Source organism: Tauraco erythrolophus, chromosome 19, assembly GCF_009769465.1.
Source record: "Tauraco erythrolophus isolate bTauEry1 chromosome 19, bTauEry1.pri, whole genome shotgun sequence".
NCBI classification, from domain to species: Eukaryota; Metazoa; Chordata; class Aves; order Musophagiformes; family Musophagidae; genus Tauraco; species Tauraco erythrolophus.
Window position 1 is genome coordinate 15518685 of NC_141483.1, and position 19005 is coordinate 15537689.

The window sequence follows — 19005 nt, forward strand, 5'->3', positions numbered from 1 at the left end:
GCCCAGCCTGCTCAGTCCTGTGCATGCACTTACAGAGATGGAGAGCTTATTCAAAGCTGGAAGTTTGCAGCGTGGCTTGGGACCAAATGAGGCAGGGAGACCCCGGGCCTGGGCTCTCTGTGCAGCCAACAGCTGCCAGCACCCAGTCAAACCCCGTTACCTACCAGTATGTCTCCATTTCTGTTCCAGTGAATCAAGACAGCTTTGAACACGCGCTGGAAGGTGAGTGACGAGTGTTTGCTGGGTGAGCCCCGCAGCCAGAGCCTGTGCCGAGCCCGGGAGGAGGGAGGGGAGAAGCAGAGGCAGAGGGGGGATCGCAAGGTGCTTGCAAATGCCAACATAATAGATCTTGTCCTTTTAGTAGCAGAAGCTGCTGCAGAGACATCGCTCGAGGGGGGAAACATGGCCCTGGCCATATTCATCCCGGTGCTGATCATCTCCTTGCTGCTGGGAGGAGCATACATCTATCTCACAAGGTGGGGCGTGCAGCCAGGCTGGGGGTCAGCAGCAGAGCCCCGTGGGGATGCGGCCAGGACAGGCTCAGCATCGCCGTGCCCTTGCTCACCGCACGCCCCGGGCACAGTCCTGGGGAGCCGGGCACAGAGCTTCTGCTCTGGGGTCCCTGGGGTGCTGGAGGGGAGCGGGGATGGGGGGACGCGGGAGAACACGCTGACTGTTGCTTTGCTCTGGGGTCGTGCCGTGCAGCCCCACGACTCGTGCGTCTCCCTCGCAGGTGTCGATACTACTCCAGCCTCCGCCTGCCCCTCATGTACTCCCACCCTTACAGCCAGATCACGGTAGAAACGGAGTTCGACAACCCGATTTATGAGACAGGGGTGAGTCCTGCTGTGCCCCTCCCTCCCTGGGCACCATCCTGAGGGAAGCACTGGTTTTGCTGGGGGGGAAAAGGATGTGTCCAGCCATCCTGATGTAACAGTGCTGAGTAACGGGGCAGGAGGCTCCATCCCTGTCCGTCACTCCCGAGGGGCCGGGTGGGCCCCAGCAGGTGGGAGGAGGCTGAGGGGGCTGTGGGGTCCGGACAGGGAGGGCACTGCCTCCCTGGGAGCAAAATGACACCCGGGGCCTCCCTTGCCACCCAGGAATGGGGGGCTTGTCCTGACGCACGGCTGCTGCCCTCAACTGGCTTTTCCTTCTTTTCAGGAAACAAGGGAATACGAAGTTTCGATATAAGGACAGTGGTAAGAGAGTCTCCGGCTGCGAACTTAATGTGCTCTCATAGAACTTCCTCAGTAACTAATCCAGAGACCACGTGGAGTTTGGTTGGACCCCGGACCTGCTGTTGTCTTTCCTTTTGCCTCTTTATTGAAGATTTTACTGTTTTCTTCACTGTATTTATTCTATTTAAACTGCGATAGGTGTGCTGCAGAGCCCCGGGGGTGCAGGCAGCAGCGGGGCGCGGGGCAGAGCCGGGTCCCGGCAAGGCCAGGGCGGTGCAGGGGGCACCTGCTATCCCCCCCCCCGCCCCCGGCCCCGCACGGCATCGTGTCCCCGGCACTGCCCGCACACACACACAGGGAGATTTTTGCGGTTCTGATGATGTTAAAAATTAAAAATGTCTCCATTGCAAGAGCCTGCGGTTGATTGCTGGGGGCGGAGGGGGGCGCAGGGTTTGCCGCAGGGTCCTGCCGGCGCTGCAGCCCTCCCCGTCCCGCAGCTCCCGGCTCCCCCCGCCCCGGGCGGGCTCCTGTGCGGGGAAGCGGAGCGCGGCCCGGGGAAGGTGCCGGCCGCTGGGAGCCCCGCTCGCCGTGCCCGGGGCGCAGGGGGTGGCCCGGCACCCACCAGGGACACGCCGCTTTCTTTTCCCGCTTTGCTTTGGGTGCCGGAGCGAGCCAGGACTCACAGCTCTCCGGGGAAGCATTAACCAGTGACACCCCCCGGCAGCCCACTGCCCCGGGGGCCGTGGGAAGCTTCCCCGGGCACCGGGAGCGGAGCAGCCGGTGCCTCTTTGCTCACACCGGTTGATCCACTTCGGTGACACCGAGACCCGTGCCAGGAGAACCCCGGCCCGAGGCCTCCCCTCGCCTCCCGGTAGCATCTCAGGGTAAGCAGGACGGAGTGGGCTCCGTGCCACCGCTCCCGCCGGCGGCCGAGCTGCCCTTCGCCGCGGGAGGGTCCGCTGCCCGCCCCGGTGTGCGGGCAGCCGCACTGGCACCGTGCCGGGCGGAGATGGGGGCCGCGCAGCCCCCCTGGCACCTCCCGTCCGCACACCCGGGGGTCTGCAGCTCCTGCCCGGAGCCCCCGCGGTTGGCACCTCGCAGCCGGGCAGGAGATGGACAGGGGCAGGGGGTGAAAATGGGGGTTTACTGGGGAAGGAAAGGCAGGCGGGCAGCGTGGCCGGGCTCCGTCGAGGGACACCAGTCCGGAGGGGGGCAAAATGGGCAGAAACCAGCCCAAGAAAGCTGATCCCAGCATCCCAGCGCAGGTGAACTCCAGTTCGAGCCTCAGCATCCCCCGCGCCCCGCTGCCCGGACACCGGCGGGGCTGCTCTCCGTCCGCGGGGGCACGGACCCCCAAACGGGCCGTCTCCCCCCACGCCGCCAGCCCCCCAGCCAGCCCCGGGGAGGGCAGTGAGGCCGCCGACTGTGTCCTTGGCTGCTGGTGTCTTTCTGTTGTCCTTGTAGACCGGGAATTGTAACCGCGGGAAGCTGGTTTAGTTTCAGGGTGGTTAGTGCATCTCTGCAGTGTACAGCTGAGACTTAGGTTTTTTCCCTTTAAAAACAATGAATGTGTGTTTGTAATTTGTAAAGGTTAAAAAAAAAAAAAAAAAAAGAAGAAAAAAAAAAGAAAAAAGAGAAAAAAATGTGCCAAAAATGTACTAAGCATTTCATTTCCCTTCATACATGTCTGTTTTTATAAGAACAATGTGAAAATTGCTGGGATTAAATATTTTTGAACATGATAAAGTACTTCCGTGGGAAGCTCTAGCGTTCAGTATAACCTCGATGCAAATTGTTCTGTATTTTTAAATGTCTGAAATAAGTTTGCAGAGACTTGGACTGCAGGCAGGCCCATCTGCCCAGCCGCAGCAATGCCTCGCAGGGTGGGTAGGGGTCTGGGTCCTGCCCCGAGGCATTGGGACCCCACTGGACACCCGTGGCCATGTCACGGAGCATGTGCAGGAGGTTTGGGGGAGCCCCACTAGCACAGCCCCGCAGGACAGGGGGCCTTTGGGGACCCACCCTGCCCATGCCCTGCTCGCCTTGATGACCCATGGCCATTGCCCAGCAGCTCCCATGGGACACGTGCCAGCTGGGGCAGAGCAGCTCCCCAAAACCACAGGGAGACCATGGCAGGGGGCTGCCTCTTCTGCCCCCTGTATGGCTCTGCAGCCTGTGCTGCTGCAATGCACAGCAGATGGGCATGGCTCAGCTCGGGGAAGACCTTGGGGCTGGGTGGGAAAATGCCCCCACTGCTCCCTGGGAGCATCTCTGGGCTGAGCTGCTCTGGTGGGGGCTCATCCCTGCCCCTCACCTGCAAGAAGTTTCCCCCCACTGAGCAGCCCTCCGGGAGCTGGCTGAGCCCTGCCACATCCCTGGGGAGTGGGGAGCATAAAAAGCACCAGGCATGTGCAGGGCAGGGTCCTGCCCGGGGGTGCCCCCAGGTGCCTGAGAGATGCCCCGAGCACAGCCCCGCACCAGGGTGGCAGTGTCAGCCCCTCACCAAGAGCGGGGACGCGGCAGGTGATGTGCTGCAGGCACTGGGAAATCCCAGGGAAAACAGCATTTCCCAATGCCTGCAGAGTGCCAGGTTTTCCTGGAAGCGGCAGTGGTTGATGAGGAGGGATGGGGACACACAGGCCACCCAGCACCCTGGGAAATGCCCTCTCCAGGGGCATCCGCTGGCCTGCCAGGAACCCTGGGGCGGCCTGTGCATCCCTGCACCTCCCTACACGGAACAATAAAACAATCCTGTGCTCTGAAAACGTGCTTATAAAAAAGGTTGTGATGTGACATAAGATAATAGCTTCGTTTAGCAGCTGCCAGGCTAATGCACGGGGGGGGCGAAGGAGCCAAGGCTGCGATGCGGAGCATTCCCGGGGGAGGAAACTCGGGTTATTTTTGGACAGAGATTGCAAGAGAATTAAAATGAAGGAGGAAAAAAAATCTCGATGCTGCCGTTCCTGCTCGGTGACGTAGAGCAGGAGCCAATCTCTGGCCTCGCGCTTTGTGCCGCGGATTGAGCTTTGTCTGGGCACAGCGGCCGCGGCCGTCGCTCGCCTCTCCCCCGCGGCGGGTGCGAGGATGCTGAGGGACGTAGCTGAGGGACCCCTGCGCCCACCACCCGAGCTCGGGGACCCCTCGCCTCCTTTCCAGCTGCATGGCAGGGCGGCAAGGCAGAGCAGCTCAGCCCAGCCCAGGGATGCTCTGCCCTGGCGTGGGGGCTCGTGCCCCCCAGCAGGATTTCACATGGCTGTTCCTGCACCTTCCCCCGTGGAGAGGTTATTCCTCAGCAGCCAAAAGGGCTTTGGGAGGAGCCGTGCGGGAGATGGAGGGCTAGGGCAGCGGCTGGCCCCCAGCCCCCAGCTCTGCTAAGGGCTTTGCTCGGCATCGGGAGGCAGGAACCGGCCACAGGGTGCCCATGGCCACTGGCCTCAGTGGTGACAGAGCCCTGGAGCTGGCACTGGCACCCTTCAGCGCAGAGTTGGAAAAACAGCAGCAGGGTGGAATATGATTAAAGAGCAAAGAACGAGGGGCTCAGAGCTGGCAGAGGGGGCTAGCAGCCGGCAGCAGAGCAGCACCCAGAGACAGAAATGCCAAGGGAGATGCAGGGCTGGGTGATAGAGAAGCGCCGAGAGGATCCTGCACATTGCCTGGGCACAATCGGGTCTGGTAGGGACTCAGGGAACAGGATCCTGCGTGGTGCGGGTGTCCTCTGCTCGGGAGGCACAGGGAGGGCCCCTCCGGGAGCACCATCCCGGCTCCAGCCTAAATGCTCCGGGAAATCCTTGCCCTGGCACAAGCGCGGTTTTGGCTGCAGCCGCGTCCTGGCAGTGGCTCAGGCGAGGACACTGGGCAGCGTCTGCCCCAGGAGTACATCTCAGGAAGAGGGAGAAGGAATCACTGGAGCCAGGAGGCTGCCGCGCAGACAGGGCTCCTGCCAGGGTGTCTGGCAGAGCCGTGCCAAGTGCATCCCAGGGCTGCTCCCAGCTCTTCCATCATGGGACGGTTCCTGTGCCTGCTCTCGCTGCCTGCTTGTCCCCTGCCAGACCCTTGCTGTCCCTGCCTGGAGTCCAGTGACCCTTCCTGGTGCCCAGGTGCTGGCAGCGGGGCTTGGCTCACACCTCTCAGCCACCCCACTGCTGCGGCACCGGCGAGGCAGGGGTTGCAGGGTGGGTGCTCAGGGTGCTCCCCTCAGCCTGCAGCGTTCCAGGTGATCTCAGCTGAACGATTCCAGCCCCAGGACCTGCCCACCTGATTCAGAGGAATGACATCTGCCCTGAGCTCTCCAGGCTGGGTGAATCACTCAGGCCAAACCAGGGGAGAGGGGTTGATAGGACAGAGGAAGGAGCTGCAGAGCACAAACCCAAGAGGAGGCTGGCAGCAGGATTAACCTTTGTGGCATCACTGCCAGCCGCTCAGAAGAGCTCAGGGCAGGGGAATCATGTCCCTGCACCCCCAGCATGGGACAGGCATGAGTGGTGCAGGATGTGCTGCAAGAAACGTGTGTGCTGCATGTTTCGGACAGAGCATTACCAGGGGAAATGCACACCAGGGAGTCAGGACGAGACCCCGGTCCCTCGGATCTCCCATTCCCTCTCTCCCCAGAGCTATGGAAAAGCTGCCCAGCAGACTGGTTCCTGGAGCAGGTACCATGCTGAGAAGGGGTTGCTGCACTGGAGGGTGAAGAGCACCAGGCGACATCCTGAAGGCAGAGGAAAGAGGGAGGCAGCTTGTCCCGCGGAGAAGAGAGGAATGGCAGAGCTGAGGAGCGGGGCCTGGAGGGGCCCAAGGGGGAGCAGAGAGCAGGAGGCAGATGGAGGGGAGAAAGGATGGGAGAGTCCAGAGCCCAGCACCGAGAGCCAGCAGACTCCGTGGCTGGCGACAGAAGGGTGCGCTGCCTGCCAAGAGCAGGCGGGAGGTGCAGGCTGAGGCTGAGAGGGGCCTGGGAAAGAGCAGGAATAAACCCACCCTCCTTCCACCCTGAAACATGCAGCGCTGCCGGGGCCCTGCAGGAGCAAACTGGGGTGGGCTGGGAGTGGACTGTGCTCACGGGAGCTCATGGGAACAGCAGGAGCAGACGGGAGGAAAAATGTGCCAGGACAAAAAGAAAGGCGCAGCTTAAGTCTGCAGTAGCTGGGGATGAGGTCGCTCCGGAGCAGGCACACACCTGGGGGTGCAGCCCTTACTGCACTCCTAAAATCCAGCTGGAGCTGTGCCACGGGGAGGACACTCGGCCCAGCTACCTGCAGTGCAGGCACCGGATGGCAAAACCTGCAAAGCAAGGCAGGGCTTCCCCTGAGCTGGGAGCGGTGACACGTGTCCCACGCAGCTCCACGTGGCACTGCCCTGGCAGGGCAGTGCTGCCAGGGCTCAGCCCGCACCCGGGCTCTGCCTGCGGTCAGCTCAGCCCAGCATCTTATCTGGCACTGGGGGGAATGGTGGAGGGAGGGCTGGTCCAGTGGGGCTCCTGGGTCCCTGGATTTGACAGTATTTGCTTGGGTGAATGGGAAACAGGCAGGAAAAAAGCAAGAAGCGGGAAGCAGAAGGGCTCAAGACAAACTTTCTCCGCCAGCACTTTAGAGTTGTTGAGGGACACTCCAAATTGCCAAAAATTTGGCTTCCTCTACAGCCAACCTACAAAGCTGGCCTCCTCCTCCTCCTCCTCCGCCTCCTCCCTGTTGGGCTGGCTGAACTCACTGGAGCCAAGCGTGCGTGGGGCAGCTGCACCTACAGTCTGTCTGCTGCGAGAGCTGCTGCTGTTAGACACGGCCGGGCTCTCCTGCGGCGCTGAAGCTCCCGCACCCACTGCCAACGGGCTCTCAAAGGGAGCTCCTTGGAGCCAGGATCCCCTGCACGTCCTCCTGCATCCCCCCAGTGCTCCTCCCAGGAGCTGAAGCTGCCACGGCCCAGGAACCTCAGCCCTGACGCTGCCCACAGCTGAGGGAGGAAGCGGAGCAGCAGGAATGGGAACAGGAGATGCCAACAGACACATTGTCCCATCTGAGGGACCCACCTCACTGGAGGGGCAGGAACTGGCTGTGAGGAAGCAGGAGCTCACACACTTTTGCCACCCCTTGGGAGTGCTCACATCTCTGGAGGCTGCCACCCATCCATGGTGCTGCATCCCAAACTCCCAGGCCAGCATCTCCTGCATCCTGGCAGCCAGCACCCCTGGGAACAGCCTCCCCCCATCCCAGGTGCTGCAGCACACCCTCACATCCTTGGTGAGGCATCCCTGGCTGCCTGCATCGCAGGCATTGCATCTCTGGGTGCTCCTGTCCCCTGCACACTAGACATGCATCCTTGGGGACCAGCAACCCCTGCGTCCTGGGTGCTGCATCCCTGGGTGCCTGCATCCCTGCAGCCAGTACTCCCTGCACCCCTGGGTGCCTGTGTCCCTGGGGCCAGCAGCCTGCATGTCCCGGCTGCTGCATCCCAAGCGCCTGTGTCCCTGGAGCCCGTATCCTGCCTCCTGGGCGCCTGCATCCCTGGGGTCAGCAACCCCGGGGCCAGCATCCCCTGCGTCCTGACTGCTGCAGCCCCCAGTGCTGCATCCTTGGAACCAGGATCCCGTGCACGTCCTCCTGCATCCCCCCAGTGCCCCCGCACCTCCCGCATCCCAGCTGCGTCCCCGGGGCCCGTGTGCCCCCGTCTCGGGGTGCCTGCAGCCGGGACGGATGCTCCCTCGGGGACACGCACCCCCGCCTCCCAGCCGCTCCGTCCCCAGGACCCCCACCGGGGTGCCGCAGCCCCGCTGCTCCCGCCCGCCCCGCCCGGCTGCCGGCTGCGCTGTGCGGGGGCGCACCGCCCCGAGGCCGCGGCGAGGGGCGGGCGCGGGGGCGGGAGCCGACCCGCAGCGGAGGGCGGGCGAGCGGGCGGTGCCTGGGTCGGGGCCCGCAAGCTGCCGCCCCGGCGCGGTCCCGGCGGGGGCGGTGCGGGCCCCTCCTGCCCGGGCTGCTGGGAGTTGTGGTCCGCGGCGGCGGCGGCGAGAGGAGCGGAGCGGCGCGGAGCGGAGCGGCGGCCCCGCACGGCCCGGCCCGGGCAGCAGGTCGGTACCGCCGCGTCGCAGCGCACCGCAACAACCGCAACCGCATCGCGGGGGGGGCGCGGGCGGCGGGGCGGGGAGCGGTGCCCTCGGTGCGGGGCGCAGCCCGGCTCCGCCCGGCCGGGGCAGCCGGGGCTCGGCGGCGGCTGGGGGACACGGCCGTGCCGGGTGGCACCGCGGCGGCAGGTGGCACCGCCACGCTGGGGAACGGGACAGCAGCGCGGCGGGCAGCGCTCCCGCCCCGGGTGATGCAGCCGCCCCGGGTGATGCGGCCACACCGGTGACACCACTTGGCGCCGCCACGCCGGGTGACACCGTCACAGCGGGTGGCACCGCCGGGGTGGCACGGCGGAGGAGAGGGCGAAGGCAGCGCCCGCGGCTGCCTGGCCCTGCTCCAGCTCCGTAGTAGCAGCCGGCACCCGCCTCGCCCCAGCGCTCCTGCATCCAGAGGCTCCTCGCGCCGCTCCCGAAGGTGCCGGTGCGGGTCCCGGTGCCGAGGACAGTCCCGCCACGCGTCCTCGTCGCTGCAAGGCCCATGGCCTGGGGATCCCGGCCTGGGTCAGCAAAACCCGCTTCCTCCGGGAGATGCCAGGGCCAAGATGCAACTTTGTGCTGCATCGAAGCCTCTCTGCCTTCATTATGTAACGCCGCTGCTGCCTGGCACGGTGCTCGCCTCCACGTCCTGCACAACTTCAGCACGATGTGCCATCGGTTTCCACTCTCCTGGGCTGTTTATTATTAGCTGACGAGCCTTTCCTTGGACCTCAGGCCAGGGGTGCTCCATGTGACTGCCCGTCTCGGTGCAGGGCCGTGGTGGAAGGGTGACAGCACCCAGCGGCCCAGCAGCAGGTCCCGGCCACGCCGTGTCCGCCGAGAGCAGTGCCGGCGTTTGGGGCTCTGCTTTGCCGCCGCTGGCACGACCCCTGCGGAAGGTGGGTTTGGGCAGGTTTGCATCGGGGCTGCCTGTGCCAGTGCAGGAGGCAGCTGCTGGGCTGCATCCCTGCGGGAGACTCTTCCCAAAGCGTCTTCGTGCAGCCCAGGGCTCGGCTGCCCAAAGGCTCCGTGGCTGCGAGGCTCTGGGGCCAGGCGGGCTGCGCGGGGGCACGGGGACTTTGATCTCTTACTGCTCTAACAGTTTCCCCCTGATTTTCCCCCTTTGAGGTGTCGACAGCAGCCCCAGGGCTGCAGTGGGGCCACGTTTGTGCTGTGCCGCCCTCGCAGGGGTGTGAGTGAGGTGTCCCCTCTGGCTTTGGGACCCCCATCTCTGCCCCCCTGTGCACTGGCTGTGCCAGTCAGCTCCTGAGCGAGCCTGGCTGCTGCGCTGGGGCGGCTCCCTGCTCGCCTGTCAGGGTGAGAGCCACCCTGAATACAGATCGCGCCAGGGCTCTGCCTGCCTTCCCAGGCACGCTCCGGCACCGCGGAGGAGCGTGGAGGGATTGTGCCGGCCTCGGGGAACACCCATGGGACCGGCTCTGTGGCTGTGCCCCGGGAGCAAGGCCTGGGCTGGAGAAGCCGGCGTGTCTGGAGGGATGCCAGCCAGTGGGGTTGGAGGAAAGTTATCTTAAAATTCCCAGGAGGCTGTGACGTGCCACGTGGATTGCAGATCCTGGGACGGGGCACACAGGCAACATGCTACAAGGAAGTAGGATGGAGGGAGGTTGGCAGTGTGGATGTCCTTCCCTGGGGTGTAAAACTGCCTGAAGCTGGTGTCCCCAGCCCTGCACAAGGTCCACAGCTGCAGGGTCAGGTCCCAGCCAAAGCTCCACCAGCTGAAGCACATCACCGTTGCAATCAATAGGGAAATGCACACTCATTGACAGGCTGCAGGACCTCGGCAGGGAGGGCTGGGGAGGGTTTGGATGATTTCCCTGGCTAATTAACCCAGCTGCTCCTCCAAGTCAGTGCTCTTACAGGTGAGCTCCCTACGGCATCTTCCTCCCTCCCCTTTGCCTATATCATCCTTGTCTCACTCTCCCAGATGGACAGCTGTCTGTCCTGCAGCTCCTGCCTCCCTCTGCCCTGCCCTGGGCCGCAGTTGGCATGTCCAGGAGGTGCAGTCTGGGTGTAGCACTAGCATGGAGGAGCTGGGTGGGAGCCTGGTCCTTCACTGTGCTTTCGGTGCTCTGGGGGTGGGCCGTGACCCTCCACACATGCCCAGCCTGAGCATCTGCTTGGTGTGGAGGGCTGAGCTGCAGACACTCCTGTTCAGCTGCTTTGAATGCTGCACATCAGTGATTCCAAGGGTCTCTGTCGGTGCTGGCAGCATGCCATGAGCCGGGGTAGCTCTTGGTGTGCTTCCCAACCTGGTCTGAGTTTCCCCTCCATTGCTCACCCGTTGCCTTGCCTGCCCCTCTGCTCTGGCTGCTTGGAGGTGCCCAGGGATGGAGTTTGGGGCGAGCAAACGTTGCTCATGGCTATGAGGAGTTGGAGCATCTTCTTTTTTCACCGAGCTGCTTTCCCAAGAGCTGTGACAGTGGGGCAGGACAGAGCTGCCCAGAGGTCATTGAGGAAGGGACAGGCAGTGGCTGCTGGTGGTGTAGTGGGCTTGTCTCCTGCCCGGGGAGGGAGGACAGGCTCTGTTTTTTGGGGTGTTGCAGCAGTGCTGGGAGCCGTCCAGCTCCTGCCACCTGCAAGGCGGTAGGTAACATCTACCTGGTGAAATCGGAGAAGCCAACCCATTGCCGCCGTGCCCTCACCAGGCTGGCCGAGCACCGGGCTCCCGCGGCCCCAGTGGGCAGAGCTGCTGGGCGGGCTGGGGGCTGTCAGCTCAGTCTCTGGAGGGAAAGTCGTTATTGAGGGGATAAACCGAGATGTGCTGCAAGATAAGGCTGTTAAGTGAGTGTTCCCAGATGTGCCCCAGCTGCCTTACCAGCCAGACTTCAGGCATGATAAGGCAGCAAGGGGCAGAGAAAGGAGGGGCAGAGCAGGAGGGAGACAGTCGCCGCGGGGCAGTGGGGCCTGAGGGACCTGGCTCCCCCCGTTACCTTCCAGTGGACCTTTGGATATTTGTGGAAGAGGCTGATGTTGGGCTCCTGGGCAGAGAGGGGGGCTCCTCATCCATCACCTCCCCGCGCAGCCCCGGCATGTGGCCCCAGCTGCACCCTGTGTGCACTGAGCCCCGCAGGGACCCCAAGGAGCAGCTGCCTCCCTAATGCCCCCGGGTTTCTTTCCCCAGAGCCTCCCTGCAGCGCTGCCTTTCAGGATGATGGGCTCAGGAGCACCGGCGGGGACCCTCCGGGCACGTCGCTACTGACTCGTGGTGCTGGGACCCCTGGGCAGCCTGGCCTCCTGCCACCCCGGGAGCTGCCGGCTGCCGCTGCCAATGCAGAGCTCCCGGGTGTGCAGGGGAGAGCCGCAGCTCCGCTTCCCCATGGCAGCCCCTTCTCCCCACGCCCCGGCCCAGCTGCATGGTGTGGGTGCCTCTGAGGACCACGAGGACTGACCACCGGGCCCCGCTGCGCGCACCCACCACCCGCTGCACCACCATGTCTTTGGAGTGGCTGCTGGACTGGAGCTGGTCCCTGGATGGACTCCGGGATTTCATCGCCACTGGCATCCAGTCTTTCCGGGACTGCGACGCCAGCGCCCTCGCCGCCGTCGCCTGCCTCCTGCTCCTCTTCGTGTGGTACTGCTACCACGTGGGGCGGGAGCAGCCCCGCGCCTACGCCACCGTCAACGCCCTGATGCAGAGCGCCGAGGCCAACGGCGTGCAGAACGGGTACGTCTACTGCCACGCGCCCGAGTGCGTGCGCTGCACGCACCACGACGGCTTCAACCAGAAACTCTACCACAACCTGCAGGAGTATGCCAAGCGCTACTCCTGGTCCGGCATGGGCAGGATCTACAAGGGCATCCGCGAGCAGGGCCGCTACCTCAACAGCCGGCCGTCCATCCAGAAGCCAGAAGTCTTCTTCTTGCCAGACTTGCCAACCATGCCCTACTTCTCCCGGGACGCTCAAAAGCACGACGTGGAGTTGCTGGAGCGCAACTTCCAGACCATCCTGTGCGAGTTTGAGACCCTCTACAAAGCTTTCTCAAACTGCAGCCTCCCGCAAGGATGGAAAATGAACAGCACGCCCAGCGGGGAGTGGTTCACCTTCTACCTGGTGAACCAGGGCATGTGCGTGCCCAGGAACTGCAGGAGATGCCCACGGACGTACCGCTTGCTTGGGAGTCTTCGCACCTGCATTGGCAACAATGTCTTTGGCAACGCGTGCATCTCCGTGCTGAGCCCGGGCACCGTCATCACTGAGCACTACGGACCCACCAACATCCGCATCCGCTGCCATCTCGGTAAGTTCCCAGTGGCGTCCGCACTGTGGGTGGTGTGGGGGGGCTGCAGCCATGCCTGGGTGCAGGAGCCCAGAAAAGGCCTCTTGCAGCCCGTGCTCTCCAAGTTCACCCACTGATTGCAGCCCCAGGGCCGGCTCAGGTGCCTGCTCTGCTTTGGCCTGAGGCAGGTTTTGGGGCTTCAGCAGCAGCAGCCTTCCCAGGAGGGGCTGATGTTCAGTCCCCCCCAGTGCCCGCCCTCACCAGAGTCCCCAGCTCAGCAGTGGGAGCATTTTTCCTCCTCCTGCCGCCGACCTGGAGACGTGGGCTCTCACTGGTGTGAGTTGTGGGGCTGATTTTGTGCAGGGGTCTCCGAATGAGCCCCGCTCTGCAGGCACCCCCACCTCCCATCGCGGGATGCGGGGCAGCCGGGGTGCTGCTCCAGGGACCGAGCTGTCTCCCAGTGCAGCTCCCCCTCTCCTGCGGTTTCGGGCGCTCTGTGCGTGGCACAGATGGATGTGAGCAAAGATGCTGCTTTGGTGCAGATCAGGGGTGGGGGGGTCCCGGGATATCCCCTCTGGCGGGCTGAGCGCTGGGCTGGTGGCACGGTGCTCCCCCACCCCGCGGGCACCCGGGATGGGGAGAGCCCACGCGGCACAGATGGTCGGGACTCTGCCGCGCTGGAAGCGGCACAGATCGCGCCGGGGGAGGCACCGCACGGGCCCTGCTGGCAAACACCGAAGGCGCTTGTTCAGCCAACTCCTGTCGGGTAAACACACTCCGGCGGTGACTGGCCATTTCTTTTGGATGGGAATGAGCCTTCAGAGCTGATCCCAGGAGCTCCGGGCCTGGGGAGCTGCAGGGGAGCCAGGACCTGCCCTTGCTGGTGCCAGGAGCCGCTGGCTCTCCCCTCTCCCGGGGGTGCTGGGGACATGGGCTCTCCTTGCAAGGGGCTGAGAGCAGCTCCTGGGAGGGGACCAGGAGAGTGAGGTCCCCGCTGGCTCGGACAAACCACCCTGCCCTGGCAGCGTGGAGCTGGGGCCAGCCCTTCAGCCGGAGCACGTGCCCCAGGGAGATGAGTGATGCGGGTCATTCCCTTGTCCTTCCATGTTTTCCAGCTCCATCTGCTCCGTGGCTGCTGGCCCTCCAGCCAGGACACAGCCCCGTGCCCGGGGCACGCCGAAGGGCTGCTCGTGCGCTCACCAACATGCCCGCCTCGGTGCTGGGGACTTGGCTCTCGCTGTGCCCAGGGCACAGAGGTGTTTAAGAGACAGCCAGCCCTTTCGGGCCAGCTCGCTCTGAGAACCAGCACAGCCGAGTCGCTCTCCAGGATTCACCCCAACCCACCACTGCTCTGCTGAGCACATGGGGCCGAGCGTGGGCACCGGTGCTGCCCCTCCGAGGGACCAGGCAGTGTCCTGCAGGCGCGATGGCAGGGCTGCGCGCTGCTGCCCATCGCCTCCCCCGGCTGCTCAGCTCCCCCTTCCCAGCTGGAGCATCTCCAGCTGAGGCCATTGTGCAGGGAAACAGCTTTGGGGTTTGTAGGCTTTGATGTGCCCACTAGAAAAGGAGAGTGGCTTTTTGTGCCCCCAGCCCTCCTGGGCAGCTGGGAGTCCCTGCTGCACTCCCTTGGGTTTGGCATCGCTGCGAGATCCGTTCCTGCTCGTTTGCTGCATCGTTACCGTTTGTGAGCCACGTGAGCCCTGACCCCTTTCTCCACCACGGCTGCATCCTCGGGGCAGGTCGCCTCTGCACCAGCTCCAGCAGTGCCCGGCACTGCGGGGGTGACGTTCCTGATCGAGGGGGTGGTGGGATCGACCCTCGCCAAGCTGGCCTGACTTGCACTAGTATTTTAGGAAAAGACCTATTTTGTTTCTAGGATTGTCCTTCTTCACGTGGCCTTCACAGAGCCTCTTCCCTACGCGGGTTTTGCGACCCTCCCCTGAATTCCCGTCCTTGCAGCTGCCTGGACCGAGTGGCAGCATCTTGGGTGGGGGACTGAGTGACAAGGCAGATGCTGAGTGATGCAAGGTCAAACAGGGAGCTTGTGGCAGAGCCAGGAACTGAGCCTGTTTCTCGAGTGCCAGTGCAGTGTTTCCTCCTGCCCAGCCTTGCCGTGGGCAGGGTAACTGCAGCAGAGCTGGGGTACGGGGAGGGAAGGCTCTGCCTTTGGTCCTGGAGCTAGAAAACACTCCAGGAAACTGGCTTTCTACCTCCACCCTGGGTTTGTGGGCTCTGGGACAGTGCCCATGATGCTGAGCTCGTTGGGGTACAGCGAGTGACTGCAGGGGGGTGCCCTGCAGCAGCTGGGGACGAGAGGGGTAGAGGGGAGCGGGCAGGGGCTGAGCTGCATCAGGCTCTGAGTCCAGCTGCAAATGCAGTGCCAGCTTCGTCTGGGTTTTGAGCCCCGGACTCTGCCACGCGCTGAGCTCAGCACAGCCTCTGCTGCTGCTCTCTGGAGGGAAGCAACCCCTCGGCAGCAGCGCGGAGCTCGCCGTTGGCATTCCAGGGCTGCTACCTGTCGCTTGACCCTCCCTGTCCTCTCCTTTGTGCCTGAAGGTCTGAAGACACCCAGCAACTGCGAGCTGGTGGTGGGGGGTGAGCCGCAGTGCTGGGCTGAGGGCCGCTGCCTGCTCTTCGACGACTCCTTCCTGCACACAGCGTTTCACGAAGGTAAGCCCAACGCGTGGCTGGCGGGGCCTCGCAGCCTCATCTCGCGCTGCTGCCAGGGAGCGGACGGGCAGAGTGACTGCACCCAGTCCCTTCTCCTGCCAAAACATCTGCAGGGCTGGAGGCACCTGCATCCCGCTGAGGTTACACCGCTGCAGCCCTTGGCTTGCACCAGGGAGGGCAGTAGCCCCGTTCCTGGCATGGTGGGGCTCGCCCATCACGCACGGTCCCTGCTGCTTCGGGGTGGTGAAGCGTCCCGGTGCCCCTTGTCCGGTGGAGCCCCTGGAGCCCCCTCCTCAGCCTGCCCCAGGGCTCACTCCCATCCCGAGTTGCTTGCAGCGCTGCCAGCCTGGCACATGGCCCCGTGAGCCTCTCCCTGCCGCGGCAGCCAGCGCGGGAAGGCTTCCCTCGTCACCCAGAGCTCCGCAGGGCGGTGCGGGCGCCGATGCTGCCAGCCTCGGCATCCTCTCGCCCTTGCTCGCGGCAGCGCCGCCGACTGCAGCAGCCCTGTTGCAAGGCAGCAGCTCAGCGCCGGCGTGCCAGCGGTGCCTTTGTCTCCTGCGCAGGGAGGAAAGCTTCATGCCAGCCTGTTTTGCTGCCTCTCTCCGTCTCTGACGGAGGCTGTTCTGCTTCAGCTCTCCTGGATTAACCGGCATTAGTCGCCGATGGCATAAAAGCACCGAGCAGAGCTGTTTTACGCAGGGGAGCGTGGCAAGAGAGTGGGAGAACAAAAGCTGTTGCTCCCACATCAACCCTGCTGCGGGATCGGGAAGCACAGCTCAGTGCGGAGCTGCAGGGCCGGGAAGGCTGGAATAGCGCAGCAGCAGCTCCCTGCACGGCTCTGTGACGCAGCTGCAAGGAGGGCGAACTCAGCACCGTGCCTGCTGCCCTGTACCAGGAAACCTGGTCTGATTGTCCAAAGCAACCCCGGAGCCCTGGCAGGGAGGACCATGCCCTGTGCCAGCTGATGGAGGCACTGGGCTCCCAGTAGGCAGGTGGTGTTTGCTGGGGTTGCAATGGGCAGACACCTCCCTGCTTCTCGGTGCAGCTGTGGGCTGGCTCTGCCCAGGGTGCACGCTGTGCCCGGGGTGCAGGCAGCAGCCCCCCGGGACGGAGCCCATCACCCACGCCGGGGCGAGCGCTGCCCGTTCCGTGGGAGCAGGGTGGGAGCGCAGCCTCACCCCGTGCTTGCATCCCACCCAGGTCCCCCGGAGGAGGGTCCCCGCGTGGTCTTCATGGTGGACCTGTGGCACCCCAACGTCGCCGCCGCCGAGCGCCAAGCCCTCGACTTTATCTTCGCCCCAGGACGGTGACGGCGCTGCCCGGTGTCGCGGGTTCGAGGGCAGCCGGCGGGCGGCCGTGCCAGCTCAGCTCCGCCACGGGTCCAGCACCGCACGCGGATGCTGGCCGCACTGGAAGCTTCCTCCCAGCACACGGCCTCGGGGTCCTCCCTCCCGGGGGCTCTTGTAAATGGAAACTGTGACGTGTATCAGCGCCATCTCTTTCTTTCCATCGTTGGCTTCAGGGATTATTTTCCACCATGACAGCGCATCGCCTTCCCTCCGTGGTTACCTGCAGCACCACTCTCGTACGTGTTATGTTGCTACTGTGTTTTGCGGTGTTCAGAAGTAGAGTAACAAAACCAAGGGTGTTTGTTTGAATGTAATAATGTAAAACTTCTCGTGGTCATCAAAAGAACAACACACACGCTCCCACAACAGCAAACCAGCCAAACAGCCCAGTGCCGAGCTCAGCCTGCCCCTGTCCTGCTGCAGTCCCCAGATGGATGGACAGATGCCAGGGGCTGCAGCAGGCACAACGCATCCCCCTGGGCAGGGGCTGCTCAGGCTGGGGTGGACAGGGCAGGGCCCTGGCACGTGGCTCCCCAGCCCTCCTGCCTTGAGAATCCTTTTTGCCACACGGGCAGGGAGAAGAGCACGATGCACTCCCTGACTGCCCCTGCAGCTGCAGGTGCCCCCAGCTCCAGCAAGGCAGGTGCCCAGGAGCACCCCGACGTGCACCCTGGCGAGGGTGTGGGGCACATGGAGCCCTGCTCTTCAAGCTGACCGAGGGTGTTATCAATTGCCTAAATCCTCTCCCTGCTTTATCTGCAACCTTCAGTTCTCACAGCTCAAGCTGGGAAGCCCGGGCAGGGCCAGGGACACGGTTTGGGAACGCAGCGCAGAGCTTTTGTTTGTCCGTAGACAAAGGCCAAGGAAGAAAGGAGGTCACGCTTCCTTCTGCTGCTCCAGCTTCTCCCTTCCTGGAGCCAGGGCGAGCGTACGGAGAGGTGGCTCACGCGTACCTGACCGCAAAGGGAGGGTTTCCAGAGGTGGGGGGTGTTTAATTCCGCAGCCCACGGAATGAGCCCGCCACCCGCCAGGAGTCCTGCCCGCCCAGCAACCAACGGGCTTTCCCTGAAGTCGCCCAGCACCCAGGGTTCGTTTGGGGGTTCTGGGGTGCAGAGCTGCCGTGCGGTTTATACAATGCTCCACGTGAAGCACAGCATGTCGCGGCTGCTCCCCGCTGTCCTTGCACCTCCGGCTGGGAAGCGGCTGCACCGGGCTCCGGGAACCGCTCACCTCCCTGTCCTGTCCGGGGGGGACACAGCCCCGCTCCCCTACGAGTTCTGTACAGATTTTTCAGTGCAAGATAAGGCAGAGATTTCAAATACATCCGAGAGATTTTTTACACCTGTCTCGTTACAGAATATCTGAAGTGCATGATTTCTACACGCATTGACTCCCTGGAAGCAGAGCCTGAGGAAGCAGGCTGGCTTGGTAACTGTCTGACAGTTTGGTACCATTCGTACAGTGGATAAGCAAAGATTATTACCAATAAACAGTTGTGCTGAAAACAGGAGGGGCTCTGCCTCTGCTCGTGTCACTAGTCCAGGGTCAAGCGAAACAGCGGGGTTGGGTCCTGCTGACCCCAGCGGCTGCTGGTGGGGAGAAACGGGCTGGAGAAGCAGGAGCTCCAGGGTGGGACGAGGGGATGGGTCTGGGCTGACTTTGCAAGCGATGCAGTGAGCAAGCGTATGGCTTTAAAATCCCCAGCCCCGTGGCACTTCTGTCCTGGCCAGTTACAGCCTCCCTGGCCCGGATTTCACCCGCAGCCCACGCTGCCAGGGAGCAGCATCCGCTTTGCACCCGCCTGCATCTGCCATACCCCGTCAGTCCCAGTGCCGTGAGCCCCGGCAGCGCGCGCAGCCGTAGGTGACAGCAGCGCTGCATGTGCCCGAGGCAGCAGAGACTGTCACCACTCCGTGATGGAGACTGTCACCACTCCTGCCCCAGCTCCACGCGCTCTCCAGGCTCCACAGCAGGGCCCCAGCCTGCCGGAGAGGCTTCACAGAAACCATTTGGGAAAATGCTTCCAGCTACCTGCACTGATGCACCAAAGGCAGCAGCTCCATCGGGAACAGCTCCCGGGCTGCCACTCAATTCCTGCCCAGCAGCCTGACGGTCGGTGCCCAATGGCACCCCAAGCCCAGGGCCAGCTCGGTGACACGAGACCTCACTCAGCCCGATGCCCTCGGCCGCAGCACCCTCACCTGTGCAGGCAGGACACAGCCCACGCAGTGGCTGCTCCTCATCATCTTGTACATGAAACGACCAATTTTTAAGCATCCTCTCTCCAGTGCAGCCATTAAGGCAATGGCCAGGAGCTCTTTGCTGTGCTGCCCCAAGACAACTTTCCTCTTAATGCTCAAAGGACAGAAAATGGACTTGGTGGCCAGATGCAGCTCCAGGAGCAAAAGGGAGCGAAGCCCCCAGCTGTTCCGCTGCCGACAGACGGCACAGCAGATTGTCGCGGATGATTCCTGACGCCAGCAGGCAA

At 63.7% G+C, this 19005-nt stretch overlaps 2 protein-coding genes across 2 annotated transcripts in view; both read left to right on the forward strand.

Moving 5' to 3' along the window:
- SEZ6L (seizure related 6 homolog like) overlaps positions 1 to 1191 on the forward strand; it is a 44497-nt gene extending 43306 nt beyond the window's left edge. The window contains exons 14-17 of the mRNA XM_086623697.1: positions 190 to 222; positions 362 to 476; positions 734 to 836; positions 1162 to 1191. Of these exons, the coding sequence (XP_086479823.1) occupies positions 190 to 222; positions 362 to 476; positions 734 to 836; positions 1162 to 1191 (281 nt within the window). The remainder of the gene's footprint in view (positions 1 to 189; positions 223 to 361; positions 477 to 733; positions 837 to 1161) is intronic.
- A 10442-nt stretch (positions 1192 to 11633) lies between these two features.
- On the forward strand, positions 11634 to 16478 carry ASPHD2 (aspartate beta-hydroxylase domain containing 2). The gene is made up of 3 exons (XM_086623661.1): positions 11634 to 12519; positions 15055 to 15168; positions 16369 to 16478. The coding sequence occupies exons 1-3, from the start codon at positions 11634 to 11636 to the stop codon at positions 16476 to 16478; spliced, it is 1110 nt and encodes a 369-aa protein (XP_086479787.1).
- Positions 16479 to 19005: the final 2527 nt, after the last annotated feature.

Coding starts and splice junctions, on each gene's coding strand:
- ASPHD2 (XM_086623661.1), top strand. CDS start 11,634: ATGGTGTGGGTGCCTCTGAGGACCACGAGGACTGACCACCGGGCCCCG. Junction 12,520..15,054: donor CCGCATCCGCTGCCATCTCG/GTAAGTTCCCAG, acceptor TTGTGCCTGAAG/GTCTGAAGACACCCAGCAAC. Junction 15,169..16,368: donor GCACACAGCGTTTCACGAAG/GTAAGCCCAACG, acceptor CATCCCACCCAG/GTCCCCCGGAGGAGGGTCCC.